Here is a 27513-nt window from a genome sequence, read left to right on the forward strand (position 1 = left end):
GGGTCCCTTACAACGTTTCAGGGATAGAGCAGAGGATGGAAGGGAAGAGCTCTGCCTTGAAGGCGTTTATGGTCCAGCGTTGAGTGCTGTCCAACACAGTAGCCATGAGCGGCTGTAAATTACTTAGAAAAAAATGTAAAAAATTTAAAAAACCCCAAAATCAAATTAAATGAAGAAAAAATTAAATTCCTCAGTCATACTAGACACATTTCAAGTGCTCACATAACGCCCACAGAGACCATCTCCATCATCACAGGAAAGTTCTACTGGATAGCAGTGTACAAGAGGGAAGAGAGATGGACAACACACACACACACAAATATTTCACAGGAAACAAGGTAGTAAATGCTATGTGGAGAACTGAAATAGAGTGATACAGACAGAGTGACTGGCTACTTTAGATGGAGGGACCAGAGGAATGTCTGAGAAGGTGACACGTAAGCAGTATCAGAATGAACAGTAGAACTCCAAAATTGAGGGAGTGAAGGAATGGGGATCTAGGCAGAGTGCGCCACAAGGGAAATGTCCTAGAGTGGGGATACGTTTGAGAGAACCCTGAGCGGCTAAGCCCTTTGGGCAGGGGAAAGAGTGGTAGAAAAATCTGAGAAGAAGAAGGCAGGGCCAGATCCCTGGGACTTTGTAAATCTGGATGAAGAGTTAGATTTAATTTTTCTCAGAAAGACCCATGGGAGGGTTGTAAATGGGGGAATGCCATGCTCAGATTATCTAGTTACTGTTCATATCATTCTGCCTGATTTTATTAGTTACTTGCTTTCTTACCTGTGTCTCCACCTGATTGCACAATCCTGGAATTTTTCATCCTTAGTATGTTGAGTCATACCCCGTTAGCCTCAGTATATTGGTAATAACTATGGAAGAACTGAATTAAATTAGAAAAATTCTTATCACTGACCTATTGACCTTTGGCTGAGTATCAGAGTATAACAAAACTAGCCATAAAATATTTTGCCTCCCAAATAAATAAGGCATGACCTACTTCTGTGTGAGGCATTTCAGAATTTGTTTCCCCGCCTTTGATGGTGGTTGCGGTGGAGTCAATAGTGTCCCCTTGAAGTGTGTAAATGCAGAGAATAAGAGGATGACAGGTATCCAAAATGTGCTTATTCCATGGTAGAACTCATCTTGTGACTCAGGTGAATTCAAGCGCAAGGCATCGTAAAGCCAGAAGGGCTATTACAGATCGTATGGTCCAAGCCCTTTATTTCATGGAAGAGGTGAATTTTGCCAAATAGGCTTGGGGACAGTCTTTGTGAAGCCCCAGTGACAGGAGAGATCTTGTGTTCAAGGAGATGGAGGAAGGTGTAAGGCAGGGGCCTCCTCCAACCCGGGCCAACTTCAGACACCGAAGCTCCCCAGGGAGGCGGGGGCAGGGCAGGCTGGAGAGGGTAGACTTGAAGAGGGTAAGGTATGGGGGCCCCATGTTGCCATCTAATTTTATTTCACAAAAAGCCAAAAAGCTGAGTTTTAATGTGGGCTCTCCAGATTTTAAAATTCTAGCCTTCGAGAAATGAATTTTTCAACCCTGTCTTGTAAAGCCTTCTACAGGCCAAATATGGTCTTTGAGCCACCAGTTTGTAGCATCAGGCTTTAGATCTCTTCCAAGTGCAGACGCTGCCTGGAGTCAGGGGTTTGTATTCCGGGGCAGGACTTACAGTATACCGAGGCCATTATCCACTTCTCCATGAAGCCTGTCACGGGCTTCAAGAAGGCTAGAAATGGAGCACCAGCTTCCCTGGGAGGATGTCACTGAATCTTTAGACCAGAGAGGAGTTAATGAAGTACTAGGCAGTGTGACACATGTTTATATGGTTTAATGATTAAAAGCAAAAGTCATGGGGCCAGGCCGGTCGTGTGCACGTTCCGCTTCGGCAGCCCGGGGTTCACCAGTTCGGATACTGGGTGCGGACAAGCCATCGCTTGGCACACCATGCTGTGTTAGGCATCCCACATATAAAGTAGAGGAAGATGGGCATGGATGTTAGCTCAGGGCCAGTCTTCCTCAGTGAAAAGAAGGGGATTGGCAGCAGATAGCTCAGGGCTAATCTTCCTCAAAAAAATAAAAAAAAAAAAGAGCAAAAATCAGAAGACCTCGTCTGGAATCTAGGTTCACTTGACCTCTCCAAGCCTCAGCTTTCTCTTCCATGAATGGGGTTAAAAGCAACACCTGCCTAAAGGACCCTGTAAGGATTAAACGCATGTCAATGCTTGGCGCAGAGCCCACTACTCAGTAGTCTCTGAAAACCTTGGCTAGTATTAATGCGTATTTAGATTTAGTTTTCAAAGTTGTCCCACAGCACTTTTGCTCATTATAACAATCCTTTGAGGGAGATACAGCAACTATTTTTAGTGCTACTTTACAAATAAGAAAGTCAAATCTTGGAGTTACTCAGTAACTTGGAGGGATACTCTGCTTCCTAAGTGGCAGAGCTGGGATCTGAACCCAAGTCTGGTCCAGACTCTGCTTCCTGAAACATTCTCTTGACATCACTCAGTAAGATGTGGTCTGAGTCATTGCTTCCTGTAGCATTAATGGTTGGACACAGTGATTCACATTCTTGCATAATTCTTGCTAATGGCAAACTTGGCCGTGTGACTGAGGCTGGGGACTACTCATTGTGGCCAAAAAGGAGGAAATACTTTGCACTCGCCAAAAGGCCAGTTGACTCTCATCTCAGGGGCCCAAGGTAAATGAACCTTGGCCACAGGAAGACTAGTCTTTGCTCTGGTGTTCCCCCAACTGAGTCAGCCTCTGGTTTCCTTCCTGTTTGCTCCCTTATCTCCTGTGTCAGCACCAGGAGTCAGTTTGGATTCTGTGTGCAGAAGGAGCTGGGAAGTAAGGGGCTGCTTCCGAGAACAGCTTTGCCAGTCTATTGGAAGGTACAGATCACTCAGCCACCCTGGAGCTAACAGACATCTAAAGTGTGCATGTGTGTGTGGTTTCTCATTGCTAGTAGGGCTGGCTCATGTGATACGCACAGTCAGGGTGAAAGGAGAAGTTGCACTCTGAAGATTAAGACTTGTTCCTATACTGTCGGATAAGGGGCACACCAACCAGCCTGTTTTCTCTTTCCTTCAGGCCAGTGCCATCATGTGTCCTCTGGTAGCCATCTCAAGCCTCATACTACTTCTGACAGGTAAGTGAATAGGTGGGCTGGGGTTTGGATGCCCTGAGGAGAGGGGACTGCAGAGGGTGTGTGGGTGTGGTGCAGGAAGATGGATGTCCTTGGGCTTGCTCTTGGAAGGTAATGGGTCACGTAGTGAGCAAAGAATCAGGCTGAAATCTTACTCCCAAGAGATTACTTAAATGCTACGAATTACAAAATCCATGAATAAATGTGCAAGGCACAATGCAGAACAGTGTGTCATGTGCTGCCATGTGTGTATAAACATAAAGAGTGAGTAGGTAGTTGTGTATGCACGGATTACTCAAGTGTATGTAAGAAATAGTAACAGTGTTAGGGTGCAAAAGAGACGAGTCCATTTTGTGCTGTTTGACACCTTTTTTTAACCAAGTACAACTAATTCTTTTAAAAATAAAATATTTTAATTCAAAGCATTTTATGAGATAGGGGAAAAATTTAGAAATAGACCCATCCTAAATTTTAAAAACAGTAATCTCTAGACGTGGTATTATGGGGGAAAGTTCATTTTTTATTATACTTCTACAACTTAGTTTTTATAATTAGAATGTCTTATCTTTGTAATCCAAAAATGGTACTGGGCAAATTAAATATTGTAAGAATTCCAGTGAAAAAATCGACTCTTATTTTATGTAACAATGACCATTTTATTCCCAGAGCATTTCCCAAATTCATAGCCCAGTCTTAAATATGATTGATTAGTTGCTGAGTCTTAGACCTCTTTTAAGGGCCACCTTGACTGCATTTGGCAATATAAGATTTTTATATTGCTGCCACAGGATAGAGTTTTCGTGTTGGTTTTTAAGTGACATGATTGAGTATTTGATTGAATACTTTCCAATTCTCTGGTTTCACCGGGGTAAGTGGACCTTGCTCAGTTGTAGGGCTGTCAACAACTTGTGAGAAGGGATTCCTGCTTGAACATTTTGGATGGATCCTAAAGCCCATGATAAGCCTCAGTTCCTCCTGGAAGGATTAGGAACCAATTTTCTAAAAACTGGTTTCTGAAGAGTTGACTAGACTTCCGCCTTTAAGCCACCAACACTTTAAACAAACCATTAGCTGTGCTTTTTTTTTATGAGATGAGTTGTAAGGTGACTTCATTTGCAATAGCAGTTTCAAAAACATTAAAGATTAAAACTTTAAATGCAATGGAATTTTTAAACATATTTCAACTGAGACAGTGATTGAATCTAGAGGAAAGGAAAAGCCACGTGTATGTATTACCTGCTTAATAAGTAGATAGCTGGACACATGATCAAATACATGGCTCATGTATTACTGGAGTGTCATTTGGTTCAAACCAAATGGTTTTGGAAAGAAATTTGGCTATATTCATCAAGAGACTAACACATTTCTGCCCTTTATACTGGTACTTGCTCTCTTAGAAATTTATCCTATTAGAAAACAATCTTGAATACAGAAAAAAGTTTGTCATATTTTGTCTACAAATATAGCTAATAAACAGCAATGCTGATAAAGAATATGCTAACATAGAAAAATACTTATAATAAATTAAAAAATTTGAGATATAGTCATATGATTACAAACCAAATGAACTTTACAAAGAAAACAGTCAAAATATGTTTAAAATTAAATATTGAGGCCGTGTGCTCTGTTTTCTCTTTATTTGTAGATGCTGTAGTTTCTTATACACAAGTGAGTGGAGTGGTGGGTCAACCTGTTACGCTTCTCTGCACCTACTCAACGGCGAATGGAGCCATCACGACCATGTGCTGGGGCCGAGGGGCATGTCCTATGTCTCAATGCTCAGATGAAATTATCCGGACTGATGGAACCCATGTCACTTTTCAGAAGAACATACGTTATAAGCTAAAGGGAAACCTTTTGGAAGGGAATGTGTCTTTGACCATAGAGGATGCAGTCCAGGCTGACAGTGACCTGTATTGTTGCCGTGTTGAGCACAGGGGGTGGTTTAATGATATGAAACACACCATATCGTTGGAGATAAAACCAGGTGAGCTTGTCTTCCTTCTTCCTGTGATCACTTCATGGGGGTTAACTGAGCTAGAATTTTCTGTTTGGTAGTAATTTTCTCTTCCTTTCATGGGGAAAGAGGATGTTCCTACTATCTTGTTTTCCAGTGACTCTTAGAAAATAGAAGAACTTTTACTTGTGTAGAATGAAGTATTAAGACCAACCTTGATTCAAAACCATAGACTAGAGGGTCTTCCCAGTCAGCAAACCATCTCTTAAAACAGTGCTTCAAAAATGCTAGTAGAGGGACCAGCCCCGTGGCTGATTGATTAAGTTTGTGCTCCATGCTTTGGCTGCCCAGAGTTTGCAGGTTCCGATCCTGGGTGCGGACCTACACTCTGCTCATCAAGGCATGCTGTGGCTTCATCCCACATTAAGGAACTAGAATGACCTACAACTAGGACATACAACTGTGTACTGGGGCTTTGGGGAGAAAAAAAAAAGAGGAAGATTGGCAACAGATGTCAGCTCAGGGCCAGTCTTACTCAAAAAAATGAAAAAAGTGTTTTCTTAAAAAAAAATGCTAGTGGGTTCCTGAAAAAGCATTCAGTATTCCATAATGAAATATAGTGAACATTTTTATCAAACTGAATTTATTCAACTTAAAGAACTGCCCTTTTCTCTGAGATTATGTCTTAGAAGAATTTTAAAATATCCTTTCTTAACATTTTAAAATGATTACAGAGAATTTCAAATATCTAAAGTAGGTAATATAATATAAGGTACTGTTAAGAAGATATATCACCCAGCTTTAACAATTGTCAACTCAATCTTGTTGCGTATACGTTTATAAGCATACATAGTTCCACCCCCTCCCTCTGCCCTTCTTTAGATTTTTTTTTTTTAAGATTTTATTTTTCTTTTTTCTTCCCAAAGCCCCCCGGTACATAGTTGTGTATTTTTAGTTATGAGTCCTTCTAGTTGTGGGATGCCGCCTTGGCGTGACCTGATGAGCAGTGCCATGTCTACGCCCAGGATTCGAACTGGGGAAACCCTGGGCCTCCGAAGCGGAGTGCGTGAACTTAACCACTTGGCCATGGGCCAGCCTCCTTCTTCAGATTTTTTGAAGCATATCTCACATATCACAAAATCATTTGTTTAAAAATTAAAATGATTTTATTGCCATATGAAAATATATGTATCCCAATATCTGTTCACTAGTTGCTTTTAAGAATTTCATGAAATCTAAATATCTGGGAAGTTCACATTTTCCTGTCTTGATGTAGACATCTTAATTTTCTTTACCATTCGATGAAAGGAGTAGGTTCTTCAGGATTTCCTGGTTTCTGGTGTTCTTTCCTAATGAATCTCCATCCACTAAGGTCTTCTGTTGGTAACAGGACCCAATACGCTTAGCCCTAAGAAGCTATGTCTCTTTCTTTCTAATTGAGAGGAACTTGACTTTGCAATCTCCCAACTTTTGGACTCGGCTTGTTTCTTTTATGAGGGCAAGTAAGATAAGGTCATTCTGAGGGAGAAAATAGCTGACTTTGGGGAAACGTAATCTAGAAGGCAATTTAGGGAAGCCAAAAGAGGCTGGGGATATAGTGTACTAAGGATGGACATGAGGAGGCAGCATGTGGAGAAGAGATTGTGGGTACGACTTTTTTGGAGTTGTGAAATTGTATTATTGTTCTGGCTGACTTAAAAAAATGACAGAAAGAAATTAGTAGGAGAACTTTATAGTGCTTAGAAATTCCTTAATAGGCAAGTATTTACAAAGCCACTACTCTGTCCAGTGGGAAGGAGATCCTCCAATAAACCAATTCTTTGCTTGAATTTTCTTGCACTTTTCACAGGCTGCACATACTCTTCAACTTTCTGTTAGAGCTTTTCCACACCCTTTCCACACTCAAGCATCTACCCTTTAGTTTCCTAGCTTCTTCCTGGAGAAAATATTTACCGCTGAGGAAGACAAATTCGCTAGTCATGCCAATTAGGTTTCCTCCTCTTTATTGTTTCTGTTATGATTCTTTGGTCAGATTTTTTGCTTGCTTGCTTTTTTCTCTAGATTAGATTTTAAACTGGAGGGAGGGGATTGGATTGTCCTCTTCTTAAAAGCCTCTGACTACACATTAGATCAGGGTCAGTAAACTATAGCCTCTGGGTCAAATCAGATTACAAAACAGGCCGACCAACTCTTTTATAAATGAAGTTTTATTGGAACACAGCCACACCCGTTGTTATACTATTCATGGCTACTTTCACGCTGACAGTTGAGCAACTGCCACTGAGACCATAGTGCCCTCAACGTCTAAAACATTTACTAGCTGGCCCTTTACAAAAAGTTTGCTGACCTCTTTAGACTAATGCCTTGCACATAATAGGCACTAACAAGTATTTGTTGAAAAACTTTTTTTTCTCTTCAAGGGGAAAATTGGCTAGATGCCAAATTAAATTGGGTCTCTTAGAAGACTTTTCAAATCAATTGCCCCCTATCCAAGGAACCCGAGGTTTTCTTTTATTGTTACTAGAGTTGAAATTTAAAAGAAACTTCTCACAGGAAAAAAAATGTGCCTAATGAGAAAAAAAGTACACAATCTTGATTTAGCCCTTCACTGACTTGCTTTTGTGCCAGGTACTGTGTTTGGGCTTAATTCTGGGTTCAGTTTACCCTCTGGGTAGCTCTGAGACCTTCAGTAAGTGGTTTGGAATCCTATGCCACTTCCGGTTCTGGAGAGAGTCGAAGTTGTCACCTCTCCTTGTTATCTCTTAGGTGAGAAGGAACCTTAAAAGGTCTGGTCCACCTTCTAACCAAATGTATAGATCATCTGTGTGGTCTGGTATATGCTAGTGGGTGTGAGTTAAGCCTCATTTAAGATGCAGGGTCCTTGGGAACTGCATTGGGTCCATCAGAACTGACTGAGCTGAATGCTATTTATTTGGTAACTATTCTGGGCCTGGAAACTACTACTTAAGTCTTAGTCATTCACCACTGAGAGGACAAAGATAGCTCCAACTCTAGACATTTCCCCTTACCTCACAGATGTTTAAGATGATACAAAAATCTAATATGCATGAGTGGTCTTTTCAAAGTGCTTCAATGCAGATCCCAGATGTCATTTTTCACCTCCGAGCCTTCCTGAATATATACCTTTCAATGCAACTGTTTCCTTTTAGCAAACACGTCTTCAAGCCCTCCTTAGTCACAGATTCCAGTTGACCAAGGACAAGAACTCTGAGTTCATGGGAAATTAGTGTCCGGTTCTGCCTGGGGACAGTCTCTCATAGGTTGTGTTGGTGTATGTACAGGCCCAGCGCAAGGCTCTTGTTTCCTGCAGCCTGATTGATCCTTGCTTTCATGTTGATTTCTAACTCTAGCTGAGGTCACCAGTGTTCCAACATCACCTAGGGTCCCTACCTCTGCTCCTCCAATGCCAGCACCTATGCTGAACCTCAAGCCAGGTAAACAGATGTGTTTCTGAGCCCAGAGGCCTTCTAACGAGAGGCTGTCAACCATCCAGGGCATTGTGTTAAGGCGGAAGTACAATTTATGGTCAGGGTTCTTACCTGGGTTCCAAATGAGGGCTTTACAGGGTCTGTGAATCCCTTGGCCTAAATTATGTGCACCTTTTGAACATATAAGCATTTTCAGAGTGAGGGGACCCATAGCTTATTGTCACATTCTCAAAGGGATTCATTATTAGCCAACCCCCACCCCCTGCCACTCACAAAACAAAAGCCAGACCACTGATCTTGGACATCTAATGAGAACGGTGTGGATTTGGCCCAGTTGAGCACAGATTTATGAGGAAAGTATAGGGAATGCTGGAGTACAAGGGTCAGGTTAATGAGCTTCTCTCCTCACAAGAAGTCATTTCTCTTCTGAAGTCAGACGTTCCACTTGAGGATAAGATTTCAGTGAGGTTAACTAACAGAGTGAGGTTACTCTGTTTCCTGTGTACCAGGAACCATGCAAAGTGCTGTATGAGTATTATATTACTTAATTCTTAACCCTCTGCATTGTAGATGTGATTCAATCCTATTTTATAGCTGTGGGAAACGAGGCACAGAGTCTAAGTTCATTGTGGAAAGTCATATGGATAGAAAGTGATTGAGTCAGGATGCTGTCTCCCTTAATTTGAATTTGGGGCTTATGCTTTTCACTCCTGGATCATGCCTTCTATCACAAGCATTGAGCTCATGTTTGGATGAATTTGTCCTGATCTGACATTCTCGCTGAAAAAGCCTTTATACAATTACCTTGTCTTTTCAGGGCAGTCAGTGACTTACACAGTTTTGCTTCTAGCATCCTTTAATTTATTTATGTAGCGTGGAAATTGCAAAAGATGCTATTTATACTGATGAAAAAATGAACTTCAGATTTAAGGACTTCAGGGTTTTAAAACTTACACGTTTGTTTCTTCAATTCAGGCCATATGGTTTGTGCTTCACATTTCTGATAGATATGACTTTAGATTTAATACAAATGGAGAATAATTTGACATATAGGTGGAGAAATAGCTTGCTATTCTGAGGACAAGTTTAGGTTCAAATCTTCTATTTCTAGGATTAAAAAGATAACTTTTAGTGGAGATTCTCAAAGCCTCCAAAACTCTTTGACCCCTTTTGAGCCCTTGAGGTGGCTCAGGATTCTGAGGAGTAACAGAGATGTTGCAAACTTTTAGCCAGAAAAATCTGACGGAACACATTGATTTCCCTTGACTCTCATTGAACTGTGTGTGTATTTCACCAGGAGGATTGGGCTATGAGCTGAGTTTGGAAGAAAGGGCTTTAGGTTAAAACCGAGATTTTAGAGCCATAAAACTTTGCAAGAAAAACAGCTTTGTTCCAGGCAACTGAACACGCTAGAGAATCTGTTGACTTTCTCAACATTGATTTAGTTTCTCAATACTTAGTTTAAACCTGCGAAGGTGGATGGATTAGTGGACCTGATTTGGTGAATATGCATTAGTTATTGACTTCATTTAAAGCAGAGATTTAAATAAAAGTGTTGGTTTATATGTCCATGGAGGATGGACCTCCTGGGGGATGACATTAAGTGAATTGAGTCTTATCCTTATCCTGATAGCTTCCTAAAGTGTTTGAGCTTAGAGGTGAACTTTATAACACAGGAAGGAAGTGAATACTGGAGCTAATCCATTACAGGGATGTTTATCTTGCATCCACTCCCTGGCTGTGCTCACTGCCTCTAGTACATGCTACTTGCCTAAAATCTTCATGGAATGTTTGGATGTAAGGTTGTAGGAGAAGAGGAGTAAAGAAAGATGCCCACAAAGACCCAACCTTGGGAAAAAAGGTAAGCTCAAGAGGTCTTTTGCACAGATCTAAGTTGGATAAAGAATCTGATCATCTGCCTTTCTTGTATTGTTCTGTTTTTAGTTCCTAAAGAGAGCTACATTCTGCTAGAAGTTTGAGTATTAGAGGAAAAAAGGAAAACATTTCAGAACATGAAAAAGGGTGATGTTGAAATGTGAAGACCATCGTGAGGGAGAGGAAACAGAAAGACCAATGAGAGGCAATAAGGAAAGCCCAGGTTTGAGAATTCTTGTCCAGCCAGCACCAGTAATTTGCTCTGAAATTCTGTGGTGCTATAAGGGGAAGGAACATAAATACCTTATAAAGAGGCAAGTGACCAAGTCTGCAGGTAGGGGGAGACAGCTGATAGAAAATAAAGGAGTAATTTCAAAAAAGGAAAGGGAAACACAGCCTGGTATTGGAGAATGCTTAGTGAAGCTTTCGAGTGAGAAATGGAAGATGGATCAGACAACACAGGAAATCAGTTTTAACAAAAAGAGTGACCAGAATGCCACTGCAGGAGGAGCCAGGGTCAAAGTCTACCGAGAACATTGCTTTGAGGGTTGTCAATCGTTACCAAGGCTCAGATGTTGGACAATATAGCTAGCTTGAAGAGATCTCAGGGAATTAATTGGTGTGAGGATGTATTCTGTGCTGGTGAGTGTGTGCATCTCCCTGGAAACATGTGTGGATGGATAATTGGGAACTTGACTAAGGCGAGGAAATCCAGATTAGGGTTGTTATGAAGGAGCAAGGGCAGATTCGTGCAAACTCCCAGGCCCTGTTCTGTGAAAGTGAAATGTCATTTGTATGAATAAAATCTTAATTGGGTGTCCTGCATAACATGCACTGTCGTAGGAATTATACATTTAGGCGGATCCTAGGAGTATAAAAAGTGTTAAATAATTCTATCTATAGGTAAGCTATCCAGATCATTATCTAGCTCAGATTTATTCATGATAATGGAATACCTAGATGCCAGTGCAATGCCTCAAGGCCATCTTTGAATAAATTTCTAAAAGGGAGTTGAAAAGTAATTCCTAATTTTAGTTTTCTTTTCTGTTTTTGTTGGGGATGGGAATTTTCCTCCACAAATAGAACATAGTTATCTCCTTCTTTTCATTCCAGTAGCTACTTCATCTTCTCCAACGCAGACAGCAGAAACCCAGCCTACCACCCTTCAGGAAACAAGTACAACTGGGGTAGCAGTGCTCTTTTGCCCAACAGGTAACTTCATTTACTTTCCTGAACACCTAGGAGCACTCAAATTGTGATAATCATTGACAGATTGTTAACAGCACATATTCTGGAATAAGACGGATGTGTCTTGTGTGCCGACACTGGCCACTCTAATCAGCTATGTGACTTGAACAAATGTCTTACCCTCTCTGAATCTGTTTTCACCATTTATAAAATGGATGGAATATCTACTGATCTGGTAGAATCCTTGTGAAGATTACATAAGATGAAGCGCTTGGGACATAGTCAAAGGGAGAAAGTGATAGATACAATAGCAACTATGACTATTACTTAGAATGTCCAGAATACAGATACCTGACTGGCATGGGTAGCTTGTACGATTTGGGAACACCCACATGCTTATCACTATTTTTCTAAATCAAATGAACCAGTCTTCACTCCAAACTTATTACTGGGGAGCCTTAAAACAATTAAATCCAGACCAAACTGGTCACCCAGTTATGCTTTGCCTAAGCCCCAGAGCCTAAATACAGTGAGGAGGCTCCCCTGCTGCCTTATCAAGCTTGTATCTGGTCATTTTGAGATGGGTTGAGGACACCAACACAGGCATCAAAGAGGCATGCCCTACCAAAAAGTCTTCCCCACTCTCCCCATTCTGGGCAGGTCCCATATAATCTCTGCTCTTTTGAAATATAAGATTGACCTGTCTTTACTGTGGTAGAGAAAGATGATACTGAACCTCGTCATCTTTCCCAGCTAGCTTTGTTACCCATAGGGGTAAGTTTGGGGAGTGCCACACACAGAACCCCTTTTAATGCAGAGCTGGCTTACATGTCCTTGTGCCTGTGCTCCATCCAGAAAAGGTCAAGTCTTGCAAGACTCCTCATGTGTGTGACTCATTTGTACCCAGGACTTGCCAATCTGTAGGGGACCCCCATTTGACCTGCCTTTTGCCAATCATTCCTGGAAGCTGGTTAATTTAAAATGGACCTGCCGGGAGATTCACAGTGGGCCCATTCAGATGGGATTAGATAATGGTGATATTTAGTTTTGAAAGTGGAATCCTTAGTGTGAACTGTTTCCATGCTCAAAAACAAAGTGAAAACAGCTAAGAACAGAGGATAACAGTGACAGGAGCAGCTGCACCCCACACTTTTGGGGTATGAGGAGAAAGAAAGTGGGAAAGGGGAATCATTCTCTAAAATATCATGTCACTAAAACCTGGTCAAGGTAGAGCTTTCCAGTGCAGAGCAGACATTGGAGCAGCTGTGTCCCCATGACTGTGTGCCTGCTGCCATCTTGGCGACGTACGTGAGGCTCTGGAGCCAAGTCCTCGCTGTGCCTGAGTCAACCTTCAGTAGGCTGAAGCCTCACAGAAGCAAAGAATATTCGTCTGGAAGGGATTTTCGTCGTCATATGGTCCACCACCCACCTTTGACAGATGTATGTGCCAGGAAACTGTCATACATTATCTCATTTAATTCTTTCAAGGCAGGCCTTATTTATTGCCATTGCCAGTTTGAGGAGGCCCTATAGTTCTGCTTTGGAGTCAGACAGCTCCCAATTCAACTGCCAGTTACTAGCTGTGTGCCCGTGGGCAAGTTGTTGCAAACTGGATGTTTATGATGCTTGAAGGCACCATATTTGGAAAGTGCATTTCACACTGTCCTCCGGAAACTGCTCCTTCCATTATTACGTCATTAGTAGTAGCTGATATTTATCTACTATAGTGTTAAATGCTTTACATGCAATATCTAATTTAACAACTTTATGAGATGGGTACTGTTAATAGCTTGTAGTTCAAGGTTACACTAGATTCTATCTATGTCTATATATATACACACAGACATACGTACATATGTACACATATATGCATACATACATATATGTGTATTCAAAGGACCTTGATTAAGGTCACATTGTTAAGGGACATTTTCAGCATTAAACTCAAATTTTATCTGACTCCCATCCGTGCTATTTTTACTGCATGATGCAGTTCTACACCTGAAGGGCTACCTAAGGAAATAACACAAGTCACAGACAGAGCCTAGACTGTAGATATTTCTTAAACCTAGATATTCCCTTTGGCTAAGAAGTGGTCTCCGAATGAGTAAAATGTAAGCACAATAGTAATGTAAAGATTTTGGGGGATACGGTTAGTCCAATTTTATTACCCCTGAGATTCTATGGCTTTGTCAGTAGTTAGGGATTCCGACGACCCGTAGTATTTTCATTTGATGGGAGTGCAAAGTGTGTGCTGGTTATGAGCAGAGGCTCTTGTCCTCTGCTAGAGTTGGAAACTCGTTTGACCACTCCAGGTCTGTTTCCTCATGTATAACATGGGATAAGGAAATTGTTATAAGCATGGAAAGTGCTTAATAGATGGTAGATTTTTTTTGTTGTTAGTACTGTTGAGTTGATTCTGACTCTTATTTCAACAGAGCAGAACTCTGCCCGGTCTTTTTGCGCCATCCTCTAACCTTCTAGCGCCATATCAGACAACGCTCCACTGCTATTCACAGGGTTTTCATGGCCAATGTTTTGGAAGTGGGTGCCATGTCCTTCTTCCTAGACTGTTTTATTCTGGAAGCTCCACTGAAACCTGTGCACCATGGGCAACCCTGCTGGGATTTGAAATACTGGTGGCAGAGCTGTCAGCATCACAGCAACACACAGCTGCCAGGATGGCAACAGACAGATGAGTGGTGTGGTTTCTTGACAGGGAAATGAACCCAGGCTGCAGCAGTGAGAGCGCCTAATCTAAACCACTAGACCATCAGGGCTGGCTATACCAGTAAACACTCAGTAGATACTCAGTAAAAAGAGAATTCTGTTTTTGACCTTAGTTGCCCAGGAAGGCCAACAACAGATGTTCGGTATTACAAAATAGATATTTCAAAACTGTTAAAATTTGAATTTTCAAAACTTTAAGGCATAATATCCTTTTCTATTTTAGCTTTAGGTAGTATAGGGTACATTGGCCTTGTGGGTGATGTAACAGGTATTTTCTAAAGTTCTCCTGGATTACCATCTAGGCACACTGGCATATAGTGCAGGAATTGTATGCCACCTGTTTTAGATACCTTAGTACATTTTGCTCACATTTTGAATGTAAAGACAATGTAATGTCCATTCTAAATAGAGTGTTGCTGATCTCTGAATGTGCATATGGCCTCTGGGCATTTATTGACAGGTTCTCAGTTGGCATGAAAATATTGATTACCTACCTTTAAGTGGCATTTTTAACCTGGTTCCAAGAATGAGAATCTGTGACTCCCCCAAAATTCTAGGTAAAACTTTGTGTGTACTTGCACTTTTTTCCATAAAGAAGAAAGCAGGGGTCCATTTTCAAAAGGTCCGTGACAAAATGGTTAAGAAACACAAACTTAGAGGATAAGCTCATAAATGTTAGTAACTTGGTATAACTTTCGCAATGTCTGCAGCATTTGATCATATTATTAGTCAGCTTTTCAGCCATCACCAGAAGGCAATGTGAATATATTTAGTGTCTGCGGTGAAAATTCAATATTTTTTGTAATTCTAATTAATTTTCCTTCTTGTCGAACAGATGCGAATGACACTGTGACAGAGTTTTCAGATGACCCTTGGCATAGCAATCAAACTGTAAGCATATTTCTTCCTACTTTATGAGCCAGATTCACATGTATATTTCTCTGGAAGCCAGTTACATTTAGAGATTACTTCTGTAAGACTAGCCCACAGACTGATTCTTTCCAGTTAAAAAAAAAAGGAAGAAAAGAATTCGCCTCTTAAGTACGGATGTTTCAATTAATTTGCAAAGTTCATAGAGATGGACCAGTTTGTTAGAAATACCTGATAAGTGATATTTTACTCTGTACACACACACACTCTTGGCCAAAAATTGGAAAAACAGAATGAACTAATTCAAAGAGAGTGAGTTAACCCAACGTACCAAGGAAGACTTCTTACCGTTAGGGAAGTAACATGCTTTGCATCCATGTTGTAGGGCGGAGGACACCCCAAATAAAATATTACATAAGTGAAAGTGTGCTTGCTTAAACCCAGGCCCCATAATGTTCTTTTCCAACCCAATTGCTCTCCTATATGGAAATTTGGAGACCACTGCTGAGTTTTTCTATCCATAAACCTCTTCATATGGTTACTTATTAAGGTTTTAGAGTCTTAAACGCCTTTGTGATTCTGTAAGTTGTTCTCATGCTTTTTCCACAGTGAGCTTGGAAAAATCTAAGGGGCTCTAGTCTCATGATGCACATCCAAGTCCCATCTTTGCAAATAAGTCAGATAAATTTATCAATAGAACATTTTCTTTTAGCTTCTCTGAGAGATACAATGTTTCCTTTTACTATGTGCAAATAACTATTAGAAACAATAAACAAAAAGAGTTTGAGGTATGAGAATAATCCTTCTGGTTGCATGTGGTGAAAATGACAACGCAGCCATAGTAAGGCGAGTTCAAGCTCAGGCAAGGTGGAGTGATTTAGTGTTGGGTCAAATGGCTTTATCTTGTATACCTTTGTGACGATGAGAACACTACATAGGAATGACATTAAAAATTTTAGCAACTTGTATGACATGGGCACTGATTGATCTGATGGATGTCGGCTGAATTCATATATACCTGCTAAATGTCAGAACTGCCACCACGTAAATGATTGTTATATTGCTATATGGCCAGATTTATGCTGGATTTTCAAAATACTTCTGAATGGTGAAATATTTCTTGACCTCAGTTATCTATGGAAAAGTTATGCTTAGCAGCAAGTAGGAGCAATTTAGAAGCAAGTTCACAATAGGCGGTAGCAAATTCATGGGCCTTTTGTACCTTGACTCTGAGGATGTCAGAGTATCTCCAGGTATCTTGAAAACATGCAGCATATATTTTGACCCAGTAGGTCAACTTCCTGGACTCTATCTTGAGGAGAGAATTGAAAAGATTCATGAAAATGTATGAGAAAAAAAATGTTCATGACTGCTACTTGTAATCATGAAAATGTTGTAAACCACCTAATGTTCAGGGGTAAGGGATTAATGATGTGGTCAGCATGGTGACAGATAAAAATTAGACTACTGGGGGTGAGCATGATCAAGTATATTCAGGAATTGATAAACAATAATGCACACCTGAAATTACACAATGTTATAAACCATTATAATCCCAATAAAATTACTTGAAAAAAAAATTAAGCATGCCCACATATCGCCATTAGGAATATAGTCACTATAGTGCATTTTCAGACATGGGAAGACAGTTACTATTGATTGTTAAGTGAAAAAAGCAACTTTTAAAATAGTATATATCCTGTAGTACGTACTGAATATGGTAATCGTTTCTGATAAAAAAAATACCAGAAGGATAAAATTCTGGAAGAGTATATAATGAAAAATTATAATAGTGGTTGATTTTGGAGGTTAGGATTACGGTTGATTTTAGTTTCTTTAAGCTTAGCTGCACATTCTAAATTGAATATGCAGCTTTTATGGAGTATAATATTTTACAAAATGAAAGCAAAGCCTGCCTCCTGCAACCCCAAGTTCCATCTAACCACTGTACCGCCCAGTGGTAAGGTAATAACAACATGACTTTTTCCTGCCAGACACAGACCATTCCTGCTTTAAGCAAGGATGGCTCAAACACTGTTACCCGCGCCTATGTTCCTCATTGTGTTTATCAGGAAATACCTGAAAGTTCCTTTCCCAAGAACTGTATTTAATCTGTAGTTGATGGACATAGAAACAGAGGTTCAGAGACGCTAAATAACTTGTCCAGGGTTGCACAATGACTAAGTAAAACAGCTGGGATTCTGACTCTAGAGATTAAACTCTTACACAGAAAGAAACTGGATCCTTCTCTCTGATCTTCCATTTCCTTTCTGTTAAAATACCTGCGCTGTGGGATCTCTTCAGGATTAGAGCTAAGCTATGAAGAGAGGCCAAACATAACGCCTGGCATATTTCAGGCTTATTCCGGGAGGTGGTGATCCCCTATGGACTGCACTAGGAGATTTCAACAAAATTCCGCATTTCTACCCTATTGCACAGCATTTTAAGTTAATTGTTAATTGGGGCCATGTCTGTGAGCAGATACTTTCAAGTCCATTTATGTAGACATAGATAGAATCTTAAATGATAGTTAAAAAAAAAAGAACTGTAATCATGGACCAAATTCACTAATTGGGCACATTCAGATAACATCACCAAGTCAATTTATATATGAACAAAAATTGTTTTTTTTTATTTTTTAATAAGAGGATGCGTTTACGGAAGTAGCTTACTGATCTTTTAAAATACGTATAATAAAATGCACCCATTGGAAGTGTACAGTCAGAGCTTTGACAAATGTATACAGCTATGTAAATACCTCCCCAAGCAAGATAGGAAACATTGCCAACATCTGCAAGTACATTCTGAATTTCAATAGAACTTCACCATATGCTGACAACCTCAGATCCTTTGGTCTTACCCTTCCTGGTCTAGAAGTAGCCAAGGGCTAATAAAGATAAATGGGTCTGGGTATGTCATTTTAGGAACTGTTTTCTACCCATAACTCTAACAAGATGCTTTTTCAATCTCCTGATATTTCCTCAGCGTGTGCTGGTGGCACAGAAAGCACGGACGACCAGCAGTGGGGGGCTGTACATTGGGATCAGCATTACTGTCGTGATATTGCTCACTCTTTTGGTGGTCATGATTATCAAAAGTAAGTCATTTCAGAATTATGTGTAAGGGAACAATGCAAGGGTTCTAGAGCCAGACTGCCTGGGTCAAGCAGTGCCACATGGCATGTGATTTTGGTCTCACATAACTTCCCTGTTTCTTCACCTTGCCCTTTTTTTTTTCTTGAAATGATTGACCTGTAAAGAGAAAAGTGAAATTTATATTCTCTGTAGGAGAAATTAAATACTAAGGAATAAGAGTTTGCTGGGTAGAGTTGGGCTTTGGAAGGCAGCACTCCATTGTAATATATAAGATTTGTAGGGGGCTGGCCCAGTGGCTCAGCAGTTAAGTGCGCACGTTTCGCTTCCACGGCCCGGGTTCGCCGGTTCGGATCCCAGTTGCGGACATGGCACTGCCTGGCAAGCCATGCTGTGGTAGGCGTCCCACATAGAAAGTAGAGGAAGATGGGCACGGATGTTAACTCAGGGCCAGTCTTCCTCAGCAAAAAGAGGAGGACTGGCAGCAGTTAGCTCAGGGCTAATCTTCCTCAAAAAAAAAAAAAGATGTGTTCACTCCTCCTCCTGTCCCGTCCCCTCTTGTCCCCATGAGGAACGATAGCCTAGAGAGTTTTACAACTCATTTAACTCAAGAGGCAATAAGACTTTGGGAAGGAAACTGATTTCAGGGATAGGGTTAGAACAAAGTTTCAAAAGCAGCTATCCACCAGCGGTGTGTGTGTGTGTGTGTGTGTGTGTGTGTGTGTGTGTGTGTGTGTATAACCTGTTGCCCATGAAAGGACCACAGTCATCCATTTTTTAAAGTGAAATATAATTATTAGTAATTGCATTAAAGTAAGTTTGGGCACGTGGGTGAATACACTAAACCCTTAATGAGCATGAGAGCCTTTATGCTAAGAGGCTTGTTTGGGTCCTACAAATTCAGGAGTTACCTGAAGTTACAAGGGACGAGGCCAGTCTGGGGTTTTTTCCCTTTATTTTTTAAAAAATTCTTCTAAATTTAATTTTTTCAGGCTCTGAGCTCTGTACAGATTTTGTTCATATTAAAGTCATAGCAGAAATACTATACTTGTTTAGAAAAATATCTTGTGAACTCTTTGGCTGACGTGTTTAATTTTCTCTTCAACTACTTCCCGATTTAGAATATTTGAGCGCTAGAAATAATCAGGAGCAACTCGGGTAAGTTTGAAAGGGTTTGTGTCAACACCATTTGATGTTCCTATTCTAGTAAAAATAAAGAAAACTTTCTCTCTGTGCCTCTCCTCTTTTTCTCCTGAACTCTCCATTTTATACCCTAGATCTTGAAAAATCTAGTTTAGTGAGGACCTCTGTTGCTGTCCACACCTTTCTGTGATATTTTTAGCTTTCTATATTTCCCTGGAATTGTGTCAAAACTGCTACAGAAAGAGCATCTCGATCCTAACCTATTAGAGCAAGAGAACTAAATTGTGAATTGTGTTCGATGGAACATTTGAATGAGTTTGGTTTGTTCTTTGATTTCATTCAGTGCTTTGTTTACTGAATGCCTAGTATGTTCCAAAGAGATGAACAAAACAGACAGAAAACATATAAACAAATAAACAGAGTCCTCTTAGTGCTTCCAGACAAATACCAATGGGGAATACAAAGAAGGATAATGGGCTATTGGAGGGAGCCCTGAGAAGCAGAAGGCAGCTCTGCACAGATCTAGAGGAAGACACTCCAGGCTGAAGAAGTGCAAAGACTCTGTGGTGGGGCAAGTACCTCCCGTTCTCCAAGGTCTCCATCGTCCCCTATTGTTCGGTACCCGGAGGGCTCTGCTCATTTCCATTAGTTTTCTGACCTCATAGGCATTTGAACTTATAGGCATAGACAATTTTTGTAAATCCACTCTACTGCCCATTTAAAACTTAAATCCCCTTTACTTGTATCCATGCCCTGTGGTCATCTGCCGGAACACCTGTAATGGTAGGAAACCACCACTTCCTCATCCAAGAGCCTGCTTCATTGGTCCAGCTTGGGCTTTAAGCAAGGTCTTTCTTTTCATAATTCATCCCTCTTAGGCTTCCATCTATTATTCCTAGTTCTCTTTGGTGGGATGTTTTGCACACAGTCGTTCCTACGTCAGAGTTAACGACATGAGCCAATCCACAGGATGTGCCTTGAACAATACCCAACACACTGTAAGTGCTCTGTAAATGTTGGCTTCTATTATTGCAGTCATGCCCTTCACAGCAATCCACCTGTGAGACAGGCACTATTATTATCAGTTTACAGATTGGAAAACAGGTTTAGAAATGTTAAGTGACGTCCAAGGTCACACTACACAGCAGGTAAAAGACTCAATCTTAGGACTTTTAGAGTCCAAAACCCATACTTATAGAAGTTTTTGACTGTGTACTTCCAAGATTGAAAGAAAAAAATACTCCTTACTGGCAGAAAAGCATGGAACATAGCATCCTTTTAGTTGATTTCTGTCCTTTGCTAACTTTTTTTAAAGGTCCACTTTTTATTACCTAATTATAAAAGAGAATATTTATTTTAGAAAATGTCATAAAATATAAAAAGCAAAAAAAACAAAAATGGGCATTTCCTTGTGACATTCTTTTGGCAGCTATGTCACATGGACTCATTTTTAGCTACCGATACCTAAACTGTTTTCGCACCTGTATGACTGGTCCATCTGAAAATGAGCTGAATGAAGACTCAATATCATTTCTAGGCAGGCTTAGGTGACAAAAACAGTCACTATATACAAATTATGAAACAGCAGCCGTATCAAAACTTCACACATGACCTTTTTGTACACGACGTGTGAATGTATGTGTTATAAAAATCATCTAACCCATGGCTTTCAAATTCTGACCATTAAGACACAGGAAGGTTTTTGACAGTGTGATCCAACACACACTTATGTGAAACAATACTATTTTCTTACATCCAATATGCTCTGATATTTTGTATTCTATATTTATTTTAAATACTGGACGTAGACTACTAAATGATTTAATGACCCTCTCTCAAGGATCATAATCCACATTGGAAAAATACCACCCAAACCATTTCTTAGCCACCTTTGAGAATATGCACCTTGATCTAGTACTTTAATTTGATGTCTGGTATCTATCTTCTTAGATTTTCAATTTTTGTATTCTGTTACTTGAATCTCTTGAAGGAGACTGCTGAGTTTTTTGACTACTTCTACCTGCATATTAAACAGAGTTTCCTCATCTTGATAGTCACAACCCTGGAAGCTTCTATGCATTTCATAGGCTGTGTCAACAGGGCTCTGGGAGTTGTAAATACTCAGTATTGCCTGAGCATAAACAAACGTGCTGCTCATACTTTAGAATTGGTCTGCTTTTCCCTCACTCCTGTTATTCTTTTTGTAGCTTGATTTCATTTAATGACCCTCAGACTGGAGCTTTGCAAAGTGCAGCTGAAGTGCATGTCCGAGCAGAAGACAATATCTACATTATTGAGGACAATCTTTACGTCATGAATTAAGACCCAGTGGCCGCTAAGGCTTTACGCCCTTGATTACAGAAGACAGTGACCAAATATCACCAGGTTAGAGTGCTTTTAAGCTCCAGGATGATTTTTCTGTTGGTTTCACATGGCATTCCACATGGCAGTGATGTTGGAGAGTGTGACTCTGGCTTGTCTGTGTACAGTCAACCTCATCAGTTAATATAGTTCTAATGTTTTATACTAAAACTGGCTCCATCTTTCTGATCATTGCAGAACTCTCTCCCAAACAAGAAATGAACACTTTAAAAGTGTATGTTCTCTTTAGACCTTATGAGTCCTGTATCCATCAAGAATTTTCATTGGGAAGACAGGAAAAGAACCTCTATCTTGGTCACCAACGTTCTCAAGAAAAGTGGAATAGGACTTAAAATCAGCAAATCCAATTTGAAACTTAAAGGACTTCATTTGGAAGCATTTTATGACTATCTCTTGTTTTTTATCTTGTAATTCCAAATATTAAGTTTCTCAGGTCCCCCAAGGGTTTAAAATCACAGGAGTGCACAGGTCTTTATGTCCCCCATGTGTGATTTCGCCGTTATAGGTAGAACTGGTTTCTCATGGCTCTGGAAATATAAGGTATTAAGTGCTTTCTCTGGGACCAGGATGAGTATTTTAGCAGTTAGAAGCAGCTAAGGGGGTGAGTGGACCAAGCAGATACCAGGGGAAGAAGATCAATTGCCACGTGATTTAACACATATATGTTATTTCTGCTATATCTGGGTCACAGTTCTAGGAAATTATGTGGACAAGTGTCAGCCTCTCTGCACTAGTCTTTTAGAATGAGACAGGGCAGAAATAAATAAAAGGAAAAAGGAAAGGGAAGGAGTAGGGAAAAAGGCTTTCTGCCTTAGAAAAGTTGTGCAAATATAGTAGTGTTGTTTGAGAGTGTTACTAGTTTCAACCAAAATTCTAAATTGTCCCCAAACCACTTTGATTTTTAAAATTGTTTTGGAAGGATGAAAGGGTTTTTTCGTATGAAATCAATTCCAATGCTATTTTTTTTCACAATTCAATTAAATTTTTGGTTTTGCCAAGAGAGTTAAACAAAGGCTAAAGGTAAGGATATTTTTAGTCACCAGAAGCATTTCTACATGAACAAGGCTGGGTATTAATTTCAATATGAGTAAATGCTAAAATAAATCATGCTTGGGGTTCAGAGCTACTCACACCCTATTGGTTTAGGAGGTCAGGATGCTTGTTTTCCAAGGCAACATTTTTGACACTGTTCTGCAGAGTTCTAGGAAATTAATAGGACCTATGAATAAAGGTTATGGGGGCAAATAGAATTGTTAAACATTCTACGTTGGATTTGTCAGATGCTGCTGGCCTGATCTGGTCTAAACAATTTTGTTCAAACTACAATGTTTTTCTTTTAAATTCAAGACAATGTGCATAAACACAGGGATTTCAGATTAAAGCCCAGATTTGTAGCGTCTCTGGAAAGACCTGGCAGCATTTAACTGCATTACTGTGTAGTCAGGGCCCCGTTCGATAGCATTACATCCCCTCAGCCCCCCAGTTCTTGCTTTTCCTGCACACTCACGTTTGTTACCTGCTTTGTGACTGTGGGGCTTTGAATTTATGACACTTGCTCTCTTCTCCATACCCTTCCTGGAGACTTATGATGGCACATTAAAGGCTCTGGGAATCTGGTTAACTTTGTTTGCTCCATTGTTTCCATAACTTGTTTGAAACCCATGAGCACAATGACTCCTTGCATACCCATATGTGGGAGTGTGGAGGAAGCAGGTGGCACACAGAATTAGGAATAGGACCTGAGTTCTAACCCTAACTCTTACCAGCAACACTGGATGACATAGGGCAAATCATTCCTTTTTTTTTTTTAATTTATTTATTTTTGTTGTTTGTGAGGAAGATTGGCCCTGAGCTACCATCTGTTGCCAATCTTCCTCTTTTTGCTTGAGGAAGATTGTCGCTGAGCTAACATCTGTGCTATCTTCCTTTATTTTATGTGGGATGCTGCCACAGCGTGGCTTGACAAGCGGTGCTAGGTCGGTGCCTGGGATCTGAACATGTGGACTCCAGGCTGCTGAAGCGGAGCACGGACATTTAACCACTAGGCCACCAGGCCAGCCCCAAGGCAAATCATTCTTTATGCCTAAATTTTTTTTAGATGTATTAGAGATAATCATTTCCGTACCTGCACTGTATATAGTGATAATTCCAATGACATGCTACTTGTGAGAAGTCTTTGAAAAGTGAAAAACACTACAGAAATGCAAAGGTGGTTTTTTTGGTCGAATTCGCAGTAATAGCAGATCTAGCATGAGTGCTCAGTAAAGAGTTTCAGTGGTGTAGCATTTTAAGTCTTGCCATACGGTACCTCTTTTTTTTTTTTGAATAATGCTTCTTTTTTGGAAAAATTGATTGTGTGGGTAATTTGGCTATAATTTTATGCTGCCAAAAAAGCTTGTCAGTAACTGAGAGGGTGAATGGGTTAGAGGGAAGGAAGGGGCGGTATTTAGTTAACATTAAATTGTTTTCTGTAAGTATATCAATCTTGTAGAATGTATTGATTTTTGTTTTCGACCCTTTGAGACAATTGGGATTCCATTTTCTACAATCTGTCTTGGGACATTAGGACACGGGTGTAATTAAGACTGTATATTTAAACTTAGGAAATTTTGCACATCTTTAAGAAGTAGCAGAACCAATCTTTCACTGACGGCTGTGAAGATAATTCTGTGAGTACAGGAAGGTGTGAGGGACTCCTCGTCACTATTTTCGTTTGTGTGTATACTCACCCACTAATAAAAGGAATTTTCACTTTCATTTTGAAGACTGACTTGCTTTCTCAGCCTCAAAAGTTAGTCAGGGCCAGGCATCTTCAACTTGCTGTGGACTCACAGTCAAGGGCATGCGGAGCAAGATTTGAGAGACAGGTGAGCCCAGCATCCCTCTCGGTGCTGGGGATGGAGCAGAGAACAACCCTGAACTCCGGTTCCCAAGGAGTTCCAATTTAGTAGAGAGAAACTCCAAAACCATCAATTCTAATGCTGATTAACGCTAAGGAAAAAAGAGAATATAGTGATAGAGCCAGGTTCTCAACTGTGGCATTTGGGGCGAGATAACTCTTTGTTCTGGGGGGCTGTCCTGGGCATTGCAGGATGTTTAGCAGCATCCCCAGTCTCTACCCACTAGAGGACACTTGTGCCTTCTGGTTGTGACACTACAAATGTCCCCACACATTACCAAAGGTCTCCTGAGAGGTGATACCCGCCCTCGTTGAAAACCACAGTGAAAAAGGATGCCTGGGGGGTGTCGGGATGTGGGGGTGTGGGGAGCGGGGTAGCTTTAGCTGGGCCAATCAGGAGCTGCCTCTGGGAAAGAGGTGATATTTGAGTTGAGATCAAAGTAAGGTGTAGGCGGCAGCCGTTTGAAGGGGTCCGCCAAATGCAAGGGCCTTGGGGCAGGAAGAAGATGTGTGTCAAGAGGGAGAAAGTAAGCTGTGTTTTAAGGACTGAAAAAGCCAGTGTGGCGCCCCAAAGTGAGTGAAGAGGAGTGGAGAGAAATGAAGCTGGAGAGGAGGGCATCAGATCTCACAAGGTGCTGGATGAACAGTGCTCTGGGAACATGTCTGTTGAGGAAAAGCCCCCCTCTTGGACAACAAAGCACTTTAGCACCTTAAAGGGTAAACCTGCTATCCATCACCAAATTATATTTGAACCTTTATTAACGTGCTTCAGTGACACTGTTCAAAGTTCAAATATAAAAAGCCAGTTTGGTTGGGGTGACAGAAGAGCACATCCGTGGGGGAAGGAGGGGAGGAGAGGGGTACATCCTGAGGGTGAGGGGCTTTCCACAGGACTGAGTGTGGGCACCCAGGCCTAGGAAGAGGGGCCCTGGAAGCTGAGGGTTGGGGTGTTAAAGTTTGGCTCTGATCACACTGGGCCCAGCAGCAGCTGAACCCACTCTTCCCAAACTTGCAGCTTTGAGTAGTGGGGTGGTGCAGGGGATGCTTCAGTTGGTCCAAAATGGATTTTTTTTTTTTTTGGAGGAAGATTAGCTCTGAGCTAACATCTGCCACCAATCCTCCTCTTTTTGCTGAGGAAGACTGGCCCCTGAGCTAACATCAGTGCCCAAAGACTTGGAGTCTTTGGTGGCCACCAGTGCTTTTCCCGAGCGTCCCCTGAGTCCTTCCTCCACACAGCCACAGGTGTGATCTAAAACCCAAGACCCGACTGTGTTACATGCTAGCTGAAAAGCCTCCCGCTGCTCCCCAGTGGATAGAAGTCTCTGCTCCGTGTAAGCCCTTCACAGCTTCTCCCTTGCCTGCTTCGTGCAGCCCCTCTCTGCTGCGTCCAGCAGATGGAAATGCCTCAGATACCCACTCGCCACTCTGTAGGTCAACCCACCTTCTGGGAAGGCTTGTCTCTGTCTCTCCACGGGGCATGTCATTCCTCAAGGCTCAGCTCAAATGTCACGTTGTCAGCCTTTTTGGACCTCACCCCCTTGACAGAATTAATCCCCCCTTATGAACACTTCTGTGCAGCCGTTTTTAGTTACTTGACGAATATTACAGTGCATCCCATATGCCAGCCATGGCACTGGTGCCTAGCTCAGGCCCTTGTGCGCAAGGTCAAGCCCCACCTAGTGTGCGTGGCACTCTTGGGTAAATTGCAAAGAGGCCCCCTCCTCCTTCTGGCTGACACAGCTCCGAGCCAGGGCAGGGGCTGGTCAAACGGAGTCCGGCCTGGGATCTTTGTGCTGTACAAACTACAGCCACCAATAGTGACCCTATATAACTTAGCCCTCTGTATTAGAGAAGTCTAGGTTGATGATGCTTTGTATACCGAGCTCATTGAGGGAAGCGTCTGTAGTTTCTCCGCACCTAGCTTACACATAGTAGGGGTGGGGTAGTGAAGAGTGTCTTTAAAACTCTTTTATGAGATAGAAACAACTCTCTTCATATGACTGGCTGGAGCATAAGAGTGTGTGTGAACCTCAAGGACTTTCTGAGACTAGTAATTTGCAACCTTGGCTGTACATGAGAATCACCTGGGAAGTTTGGCCCACTACCCACTCCCAAAGGAACTGAATTAGAATCTCAGGAGGTGGGGCCCAGATAGTGTTAGTTTTTCAGTCTCCCCAGGTGATTTCAATGTGTAGCCGAGGTTGAGAACCAGTGACCTAGAGGGACTCGGGGAAAGAAGATGACAGCATGTTTTCTTGTTCTGTGTCAAGTGCTCTGGAAAAGCATAAAGGATACAAATCAAAACAGGAAAATATCAACAATGGACTGGGACAGGTGAACAACCAAGTAGAGATACGGTTTGACGCTAGGTGACAGTAGATCTGTTCTATGCCTGGCTTCCATGGCAACAGTGTTATTTTGGTGGCAGCCGTGGGAACAAGAAGTCTAAACGCTGCCACGCTTCTGTAACACTTCTCAGAAAGCCGGCCCCCAGCTGTCCAGCTGACTGTCCCTGGGCTTCCTAAGAACTCAATGTTTTTTTTCTCAAGTTGTAACAATAAGCAAAGAAGAAAGTCCCCTTTGGCCTGTGAGGGCATGCTCTAAGGTAACCTTCTCTGTTCTGTACTGTGGACTGCTGCGAGGGGGTTTGCTCTGTCTGGCAGACCCTGCACCTGCTTGAGCCTGAAAAATGCTTGGATGATGACTGGCTGACACTTTTCTCGATGGACTTTCCTTCTTAGAGCAGTTTTAGGCTCACAGCAAAATTGAGCAGAAA

The 27513-nt window shown here is 41.3% G+C and overlaps 1 protein-coding gene across 4 annotated transcripts in view; it reads left to right on the top strand.

The window, feature by feature from the left end:
• Positions 1-27513, top strand: part of TIMD4 (T cell immunoglobulin and mucin domain containing 4) — a 92685-nt gene that overhangs the window by 4268 nt on the left and 60904 nt on the right. Inside the window, exons 1-6 of one of the 4 annotated variants that reach the window (XM_008514856.2) lie at positions 2653-2705; positions 3098-3155; positions 4798-5139; positions 11547-11645; positions 15187-15242; positions 18207-18318. In XM_008514856.2, the coding sequence (XP_008513078.1) occupies positions 3110-3155; positions 4798-5139; positions 11547-11645; positions 15187-15242; positions 18207-18318 (655 nt within the window). In that variant the 5' untranslated portion in view covers positions 2653-2705; positions 3098-3109. Of the gene's footprint in view, positions 1-2652; positions 2706-2751; positions 2899-3097; positions 3156-4797; positions 5140-11546; positions 11646-15186; positions 15243-18206; positions 18319-27513 lie in introns of those variants that run through there. The other 3 variants (XM_070570403.1, XM_008514850.2, XM_008514844.2) reach the window with 3 other exon arrangements.

The sequence above is a fragment of the Equus przewalskii genome, chromosome 13 (genome assembly GCF_037783145.1).
Source record: "Equus przewalskii isolate Varuska chromosome 13, EquPr2, whole genome shotgun sequence".
NCBI lineage: Eukaryota > Metazoa > Chordata > Mammalia > Perissodactyla > Equidae > Equus > Equus przewalskii.